General features: G+C 34.9%; 1 protein-coding gene across 1 annotated transcript in view; it reads left to right on the top strand.

Moving 5' to 3' along the window:
• The window catches only part of LOC110037153 (lysine-specific demethylase JMJ18-like), a 9,851-nt gene extending 360 nt beyond the window's left edge, over positions 1-9,491 (top strand). The window contains exons 2-12 of the mRNA XM_020741731.1: positions 1,693-1,978; positions 3,001-3,072; positions 3,153-3,230; positions 3,324-3,851; positions 3,930-4,148; positions 4,748-4,909; positions 5,749-6,117; positions 6,197-7,487; positions 7,575-7,678; positions 8,386-8,583; positions 8,767-9,491. Of these exons, the coding sequence (XP_020597390.1) occupies positions 1,763-1,978; positions 3,001-3,072; positions 3,153-3,230; positions 3,324-3,851; positions 3,930-4,148; positions 4,748-4,909; positions 5,749-6,117; positions 6,197-7,487; positions 7,575-7,678; positions 8,386-8,583; positions 8,767-9,141 (3,612 nt within the window). The 5' untranslated portion in view covers positions 1,693-1,762 and the 3' untranslated portion in view covers positions 9,142-9,491. The remainder of the gene's footprint in view (positions 1-1,692; positions 1,979-3,000; positions 3,073-3,152; positions 3,231-3,323; positions 3,852-3,929; positions 4,149-4,747; positions 4,910-5,748; positions 6,118-6,196; positions 7,488-7,574; positions 7,679-8,385; positions 8,584-8,766) is intronic.
• Positions 9,492-10,113: the final 622 nt, after the last annotated feature.

Raw genomic sequence — 10,113 nt, 5'->3', positions numbered from 1 at the left:
TGGGGGGGGGGGGGATCTTTTGATCTTTAATATTTGAGATGATTCGAATTTTGGATTTGAAATTGGGATATTGAAGCCCTAATTATGGCATTGTTCTGGTTCTAATAGATTTGATGAAGGGGTTTTAATATATGTTGGTTGATTTGGTCTGGAGGGGGGTTTTTATGGGATTTCATTGCCCGGCGGGTTTTAATATATGTTGGTTGATTTGGTCTGGAGGATTTCATTGCTCGGGTTTGTAGTCATTTCTGATCCAAGAATGAGCTCTGATTATGGAAAGGTTTTATTTCTGTAAAGTTGCAGCAAAGAGGTTCTATTTGTTAATTTTAGGTCTTTACATTGTATTTTTGCTGTGATAATTCTTCTTATTTGTGAGACTTCAAGATGTTTTTCTTGGCTGAAGTAGATCTGGTTTGGGTACGTGCACTATGTTAGATCTATCTATTGTTCCTGCAGATTTAGGGTTATTTGTTTGTGATGCCTTAAGCTATGCATAAAATGAAATATTACTTTGTAGTAATTGCTGTTTTCTGCCATAGACATTAAATTGCATTCTTTTGTTGTAATTGTTGTTTAGAATCATTGTAGGATTTAGACGCTTGAAGTTGGCAGTAAATAGGTTAGATATAAGAAACAATAAATATATGCCGCCACACTAGTGTTTGTAAGTGGAGAAAAATCCATGGTTGATGAAAGCTAGAGAAAAACAACTTTCATGTGCGGATTTGAAGCACCCCAATTTCCTATTCATGTTTGTAAATGGATTGAGGCAAATATAATTATATCTTATTGGCAAATATAGTATTCTCTTATTAAGCTGGGTTTAGAACATTGTCGATGTGTATGCAGCTTTGAATCCTTCTCAATTGTTCACTATGCTATATGATACATAGTTGAGTATATTACATTATTCTATTCAGGCTCAACAGTCCTATGGCCAATTCATGCTTATAATAGTTAGTGTTTGATTTGGTTTTTAAGTTATATAAAACCAAATTAAACCTAACTGATTGAGCATAAAATATAAGTCCAATAAAGAAAACCGAACTGAGTAAATTAATTACTGATTTTGGTTTAACATTTTGTCTTAAATTATTTGCTTCGGTTTAGTTTTGATTTTTTCTAAAACCAAATTAAAGCAAACCAAACCGAGAAAGCCTAATATGTATAATTTATAATGCTAGAAGTTGAACTTGTAGCCAAATTACATAAAGATTAGATTTAAAGCAAACTTGCCAAAGAAAACTTGTTAATATTATTATAAAATCTCATAGATATGTTAATTACCCTTCAATTTAGAGCAAATCTATCAAACTATAGTATACCAAATCATTGAAAATATTTAAAAGCAAAATTAACCAAACTGAATCAAATTAAAGCCAACGAACCAACTTCTAAAGATTTATGTTCTACACCCAAAACAAAACTAGACCATCCGGTTTGCCTTGCTATATTGTTGGCTTGATTTGATTTTAGTTTTCATTAAATTGCTTGGTTTGAACTTGTTTTAAATTTTGATAAGCTTTTAACCAAATTGAATGTTCACTTCTTTCTTTGCAAGATTTAAAATGCCAGGTGAGCTCATCTACATGAAGTATACAGCTTTTTCTTGAAATTACATGCACTTCTGTTTCTTTCTTTATATGAAGACTTGACAGCCTTCAAGTTAGTCAATAAATATTTCTTTTGCAGATATAAATATGCCCCCAACTGCACTGCAAAAAACTCAATTGTTGCAACTCTAGACGTTTTTTTGCATCATATGGCTTCCGGCTATAGGAAGGATCCGGAGGACGTTGCGGTCAACTCTGGTCATTTTTGGGAAGCTACTGTGAGTCCACCAGGGCAAATGGATAGTGATTGTGGTGATAACAGTCTTCATAGGGTTAAGCGCTCGTTGAGGAGGAAGAATGGAGTTGATTATTGTGTGTTTGAGTATAGCTCAGACGATGAATTGGATAATGCAAAACCAGTGAAGGTATATCTTTGTTCTTGGTGGAAAATGCTTGATTGCAGTTAAAATATTTTTGTTTTGCACTATTATGGCTGTGGTGGTTCATTTATGTGGTGGGCAACAGTGGAGGTCACATAAGGTTATATATTAAATATATGCTTAGAGAAATTGAACACATTCTGTCATTTTTAAGGAATGGGCTTCGCCCTTCTGTTGCTCATCTCACTCGCTTGTTCTTGTGGTGCTGTCTTTGTGTTATAACTAGGTGGAAATATTCTAGCTTGGTTTTGATCGCTGTTTATTTTACCTCATATTTTCTTTGCATTTTCTACAAGGTATTAATTCATTTTCTTTGTTGGTTTGCTTAAGGAGATTTAAGGCTTTTCTTTTCCCTGAGATTGTGCGTATATGTGTTTTGGAAATTGTTTTTTTCACCACTAATTTACACACCCTACGCTGCATTTCTCTTCCTTATGGCATATATGCATGCTATTGCTGGGCCATGTTAATCCTGGTACCTTCATTTATGCTTGTTTTTTTTTTTTATTATTATTATATATATATATATATGTATATATATATGTATATATAATATATTGTTATTTATTTTTTGGGATAAAAAACTAGACCTGGTAGGCGCTTCTGCATAAACAAATGGCTTGCACTGACAAATATTACAAGGGAAGCTTATTACTCTGACAAGAAATAGTTCTTTCCATCCCTTGAAGTGTTGTGTCCGTTTAACATACACATTACAGTGCTGGCACCAGGATGGCCAAATTCTCGTTATGTCATGCACTTCAAAATTATGATGACCAAATGTGCTTGAAATAGATAAACAATGATGCATGAACTTTCAGAATGACAAATTCCTGAAGTTTGCAGAACCTTACAAGGAATAGTTTTTACTCCACAAAACAAATTTCATTTAATCACAGATATGGGATTTTCCATTAATTAAATACAAGCAGTGTGGAGCTTCTTACACACTGTACATAAATTTATTGACTACCAAATACATATAATGATTTTGGCTTTGTTTTCAGACATGCCGAACAAAACATTCTCAACAAGCCAACAATATTCCAGGAAGCACAACTGTTTCCGAGTCTCAGGAGGTTAATATTCTTAAAAGCTAATATTATGATTTTTTCGTTCATTTTCTCTGCTATTCTTTAAAACGGGGGATATAAAACAGGTAACTGCTAGGTGGTGTCCAAAGGAATCATGTAGGCCTATTATGGATGAAGCTCCTGTGTTTTACCCTAGTGAGGAAGTATGTGTAGTATTATTTCCTTAACTTAGATCCTCCATAGGACACGACACGTTTGTTTTTCTGAGTTTATGTGTAATATTGTGTTTCTTTCAGGAGTTTAAAGATACACTTGGCTACATTGCTAGCATAAGCTCTAAAGCTGGAAAATATGGCATATGTCGCATTGTTCCACCACCTTCTTGGAAACCGCCTTGCCCACTTAAAGATAAGGATATATGGGAGCATTCAAAGTTTTCATCTAGAGTTCAACAAGTTGATAAGCTTCAAAATAGGGAACCACTGAGGAAAAGATCCAAGTCCCGTTGCCAAAGAAAGAGGAAGAGAAGAAAGCGCTTAAGATTTGGAATGACCCGTAGGCGTAACAACTGCATCACTATTGAAGCCACTGATTGTTCTTCAGACACGGAAGAAAAGTTTGGCTTTCAATCTGGCTCAGATTTTACTCTTAAGTCCTTCCAGATATATGCTGAGGATTTCAAGGAACAATATTTTGGTATGAGAGATGCCAAGGCAAGTGAATCATGTTGTAAAGGTGAAACTGGAAAGAGATGGCAACCTTCTGTAGAGGAAATTGAGGGGGAATATTGGCGGATTGTTGAGAATCCTACTGATGAAGTTGAGGTAAGCTAGTGGATTTTCTTTTAAATTCTTGTCTATTGTTTCCTTCTACACGAGCGTCTAATTTGTCGTCAAATTCAGGTACATTATGGTGCTGATTTAGAAACTGGGAAATTTGGCAGTGGCTTTCCAAAAGTAAGCTCTGCAACACCAAAGGACATAGATCCACATGTCTATTCTGGATGGAACTTGAACAATTTTCCCAGGCTACCTGGGTCAGTTCTTTCTTTTGAAAGTGGAGATATTTCTGGGGTACTAGTGCCTTGGCTTTATATAGGGATGTGCTTTTTGAACGTTTTTGTTTTTTTTTTTTTTTTTAATTAATTTTAGTCATTCCTTTTTTTTTCTATTTAATCAATTGTTTAAAGACTAATTAATGCTTTATATTAGAAAGGGCCTTTGCTTTTAACTTTCTACCGCTTAACCAGCTACTTAAAATCCACATTTTCTTGCTGTGTATACAATATGAAAGTCGGGAGTTTCAGTTAGTAATTCTAATATGCAGTTATGGATCACTGTATTCCTTGCAGATGAAAAACATGTTTTGAAAATTAGTAATTCATTTTCACTTATTTTGTATATGAACAAAATTCTGTGCTTAGAACAACAATGATTTCTAGTTAGATCCAACCAAATGATAGATCTATCAAATGTTTTTTCAACTTCCAAATGATCCCGTAGTGATCTGTAAACTAATTCTAAAAGCAAATGTAAAATTTAATCAAAAGTCCCTTAGCTTTTGAGAGACACAAAACCCATATGATCTTCTAATTAGGATAGCCTCCTTTTTGTCCTTTTTTAATTTCATATAAATATCATGTTATTTGCTCAAGATCGTCAACCTTGCCATTCTGACTGTTTTTTGTACCAACATTCTGTTTGATCTTTGGCGGTGATAGCATGTTGAAGACCACCACCTGTACTCACTGAACTATATGCATTGGGGTGATCCAAAAATTTGGTATGGAGTTCCTGGAAATGCTGCTGTTAAATTGGAAGAGGCCATGAGGAAACATTTACCAGAACTATTTGAGGAACAACCTGATTTGCTGCATGAACTGGTGAGAGTGCAAATGCGTTCTTTCTTTGAAAATTCTTTTAAATGACAACTGTATAAATAACATGTGCTTAAGTTCTTATCAGAAGATTGCACAGGTCTGCCTTATTTGAAATTGATACTGCAGATCTTATATTTACGTTTCCATCCTGGTTAACTGTTGTTTATCCTTTTTTGCTTTATATCTTTCTGCACGTTTTCTTGTCTCATAATACTAGAAAATGTTTCAGCTTTTTATTTCTAAACTGATCTTTTGGTCATAAGTCTTCCAAATGCTTTCAAATAATAGGACTCAGTTATCAAATAATAGGACTCAGTTATCTTGAAGCTTGTCGTGAAGTCAATTAAACTTCAATTTATTATGAATATTGTTTGAATTATGAAGTCATTATTTTGAGAACTGAACACACGTTTCTCTGCCAAGTAAGAAAGGGTAAAATAGACGGTGAAAATGAAAATATACTGCCTTGTTTAATACTTTGCTGGCGTGACCCTCCTGGCTTACTATCAGTAAAATAACTTGATTCAGCAGTTAAGTTTGTTCGTATGACAATTTTGGAGCTTTGGTTTAGTTAGGTAAACCTTTTCTTAAATTATTTGTCAAACTTAGCGTCAACATGTACAACATTAAGAAGAAATGAATGAAGAAAGAAGATTCACAAACCCAAATTGTCAGAATAAAGCTAATTATAACACAATTAGTAGATTCTCTTTGCAGTTATAGTGTAACCATTACATAATTGTTATACATCAGCTTAAGAATCTATTAAAATTTCCATTTTTAAACAGTTCCTTACAACGATATCTTTCTTTGTTTGATCCAATATCACCATGATTTGTCAGGTTACGCAATTGTCTCCTTCAGTTCTAAATTCTGAGGGTGTTCCGGTTTATCGTGCCATTCAGAAAGCTGGGGAGTTCGTCCTCACCTTCCCTAGAGCTTACCATTCTGGCTTCAATTGTGGATTCAACTGTGCAGAAGCAGTGAATGTCGCTCCCATGGACTGGCTGTCTCATGGACAGTCTGCTGTTGAGCTTTATAGCGAACAGCGCCGCAAGACATCCATCTCTCATGACAAGTTATTAATAGCTGCTGCAAGAGAGGCTGTCAAGGCGCTATTTGATATTTTACTCTTAGGATTGAACAAACCCTGTAACTTAAAATGGCAGAGTGTTTGCGGAAAGGATGGGTTATTGACTAAGGCTGTAATGGTATGTGCTTAACTATTTTGCAATATTATCTGTTTCGTCACATTATTCAATCATTTAAATTTACATGTAATGTTTTTAGGCAAGAGTAGCGATGGAAAAGGAGCGAAGAGATTCTTATTGTGATTCTAGAAAAGGAAGAAAAATGGATAGGGTCTTTGATTTGTCCAATGAAAGGGAATGTTTCTTCTGTTACTATGATCTCCACCTTTCTGCTGCGGGCTGTGAATGCTCATTGGATCGTTATGCCTGCTTAAACCATGCAGAGCTTCTTTGTTCTTGTGAAACCAACCAAAATTTTTTCCTTTTTCGCTACAGTATGGATCAGTTAAACACTTTAGTTCAAGCTTTAGAAGGGCATTTAAGTGCAGTGCAACATTGGGGCTCATATGATCTGGGATTGGTTTCACCATCTAATGTTGTAGTGAAGAAGAAAGATTCAAAATGCTTAAAACCGTTGAGTGAATCTGATTCAAAGGTATCAATGCAGAAAAGTGCATCCACTTCAACAATAGGATTGGTAGATATCGAAGTTGGTGGTATCAACATATTTAGTTTGAAGAGTGGAGGGCAGTCGTGTGGAGCTACTGTTTCTCCTTGTGAGATCAATAATTCTGCATGCCCACAGCGTACGGAAGACAATTCAAATTTGCAGAAGGCGGAGACATCTTGCTTAACTCTTGTAAAAACTGAACTCGAAAGTGGCAATTCGGAAAAAGGCACCTCCTGTATTAATTCAGACTTAATAGCTCCACAACATACAGAATATGTTTGCCACAAGATTGCTTCCAAGGAAAATAAAATATTTTTTGATGAGCATTTGTGGGAAGAGGAGCCAAAGTGGTTTTTGGACCTCAACAAGGAAGATTTGGCCAAAGATTCTAAGACTAAAATTCATGGTTGGTCTCATAGAAGCGTTGAGACAATGAAAAGCATTAAGGAGCAAGATTTTACTTCAACTGCAGTAAAACAGGAGATGGAGCATGACACCAAAACAAAATCCAACACACCATTGAGGTCATGCCCGGAGAATGGATATTCAGTTTCCCTTGGCAATTTTTTTGATGTTTCTCCTTCCTGTTCTTTTAAAAACAAACGGAAGAATGACGCCTCTCCTTCTGAAGGTAGCCAGCCTAGAGCGAAGTTATTTGGCATTGAGCTTCAGCCACATCAACCATCTCCTCCAGTAAATTCAAATTTTGAAGGCAACAGGCCTTTAGGAAACTGCTCCCCCATTCCTTGTGGGCTTAACCCATCTAATCCTGAAAGGAAGAAGCATTTAACGAGGCCCAACTACTTTGTTGAGCCACTTCATTTTGGAAATGTCATGTTTGGAAAACACTGGTGTAACTCAGAAGCCATCTTCCCAAAAGGTATAATCCTAAATTCATATTTATTCCATTGTATATTGCACATTACTCTTGTATATTAAACATAGTTTTGTTGCATTGGCTCTTCAGGATTCCAAAGTCGAGTCAGGTACTTCAGCGTGCTGGATCCAACGACAACCTGCAACTATATATCTGAAATACTAGATGTTGGACTTATTGGTCCTTTATTTAAGGTAGATTTTATGGTGCATCAATGGTCATCCTTAGTTGTAAAATTTATCCAATTTTATGTTCTTTCATTTGACCCCGACACAACAAAATCACGATATTGAATCCTGCGCCTTTTCTTTTGATGCATTGTGGTTTTTCTTCAATCTTCATTATGAGAGGGAGAAGTTAGGATAATTTGGCACAAGTCACAATAACATATTTGAAAAGTAAAGCTCGGCATGCCTTTTTCTGTATTCTATATTATTTATTCTTTTATTTAATTATTAAATAATGACCATGGAGTAGGTTTTTACAAAGCGTGAGTAAACTAAGCCATTATCATTATTGTTAGCCTTAAATCAATATTTTTTTTTGAATTAATGAATTCTTATTTTCTATTCATTTTTGTTGAATGTTGAGTGTCGTTTAGTCTCTATTTTGTTCAAGTCAAGTTTTTATTCATGTTATCTTCATCTTCCAATGTACTGGATTGTTGGGAGATGTTTGCGTTACCTTGCTGATTCATTTAATGCACAATAATGTTTTCTCATTCTTTCTTATTTTACCGCATTTTAGAAGTATCAAATATTTCTTTCTGATCTTGTTCAAGAAATCCATCAGAGCATGGTCAGGTTTTTCATTATAGCAGGCAATACAATCCTTTTAGAATTGTTCTCTTGTGTGTATTTCTTTTGTGTATTACTTTCTTAGCGACAAATCTGGTCTTCAGGTTACCTTAGAAGATAACCCAGAAGATACTTTTATGCATTCTTCTGCTGCTCAATGCTGGGATTTGGTTAGGGAGCGACTAAACCAAGAGATCATAAAGCAGTGTAATTTAAGAAATCAAGACCTTCCTCCCCTGCAACCTCCCGGGAGCATCGATGGGCTCCAAATGTTTGGTTTTCTGTCCCCATCAATCAATCAGGTATGCTTCGATCCTATATACTGAAACCATTTAGCTAAATTCATGCAACAGAAGTATCAATTCATTGATTCTTTCTCAAAACTTCTGAATTGTTACGTTTTTTAATGCGAAGGAAAAGAATCATTCGAAAAATTTGCTTTTTACTATCACATGACTGAATTCTGACACCGAGTTAAAACTCAGTTTATAGAATCCCTCGATCCTTATCATCGTTGCTTGGATTACTGGGCATCCAAACCAAGTTCTTCAACGAAAAACGAAGCCGAGTTGATGAAATGTACCATGCAATCCATGATCAAACCGCTCGCCCACTCTTCACAACCGAACGCCGAAACAAACAGAAAAATTTTTGGTGTTGACTTTGCCAACATAGAACGCATTGATTCGATGATTTCGGACGATAAGGTCCAGCATGTCCTCAGGCCATTGTTTCATAGACTGAACCAAGAAGAACTTGAGGTGATGCAAATTATTTTTAGAAGCGGTTCGGATAGCGATTCTTGGAGAGCGGCCTATAGAGCTCTTCAAGATGAGATTGAGAAGAATGTAGATAAATAATTGATCCTTCTTTGAATAATTTCTTTCCAAAGGGATGATGAGCTAGACTCCAATTGCCATCAGAGCCACCATTCTTTTCTTCAACAGCTAACAAAACTATATTGTTTTTTCCTCATACAATATTCAAGGAGTGTAGGGAAGCCTATGTTTGAATGAGGCTCTTCCTATGATTCAAACATCTCTCATTTTCTGTAATTGAACCATTAGAATTGGCTCTGGTGGATATTTTGTTAGAGCTTCAATCATGCCTTTTTGGCAATGAGATTATATAATGTTTTAGTGTAGGTAAAATACATATTGTTTTTTAGGGGTAATCATCAATTGTTTAGAGAAGATTATTTGAACAGAGTTTGGTCAACTTTTTTACTTATATAATGCTTTTTATGTAAATATTCTTTACTTTTTCTTGCACCATGAGAGAAAATTTTCTTTTTTTTATGAAATAAGTATGTAAAAATTTCAACTTGTGATGTAGAGTGCTCAAATGTATATAGCATATTGATCGAAAATAAAATGAAGAATCTCAAGAGTACGTTAAATTTGTGCACTGACTCTGCCCGAGAGGTAAAAAAGAGAGCATTTACATATTTATCACACAATTTTTATGTATTTAGATATCTTATACCCAACCTTTCATAATTACATATAGTACTCAAAATTTTTAATCGCACGTAAAAAAAAATATTATTATCACTTTTTAAAAGACGTACATTTTTTTTTGTGTATGCTTAAAACATCAAAGTGTTATAAATTAGGTGTAAGATGTAAACAGAAAAGAACTATCTGCTTAGTATGTAAAATTTTCAATTTGGTCTTTAATGAACTTCACACAGTTGTTTGAACATGCAGAAATGGTTATTTTCTGGTGTACCCCAATGAAGCATTTATCTCATAGTCTCACCTATGGCTCCTCAACATCAATTTAAAATGAATTTAAGAAAAAAACCAAAAGCACATATACATATATATATA

This window comes from Phalaenopsis equestris, unplaced genomic scaffold, assembly GCF_001263595.1.
Source record: "Phalaenopsis equestris unplaced genomic scaffold, ASM126359v1 Scaffold215936, whole genome shotgun sequence".
Classification (NCBI taxonomy): Eukaryota; Viridiplantae; Streptophyta; class Magnoliopsida; order Asparagales; family Orchidaceae; genus Phalaenopsis; species Phalaenopsis equestris.
Note: the sequence above shows the minus strand (reverse complement) of the source record. Positions and strands in the feature narration are given on the sequence as shown.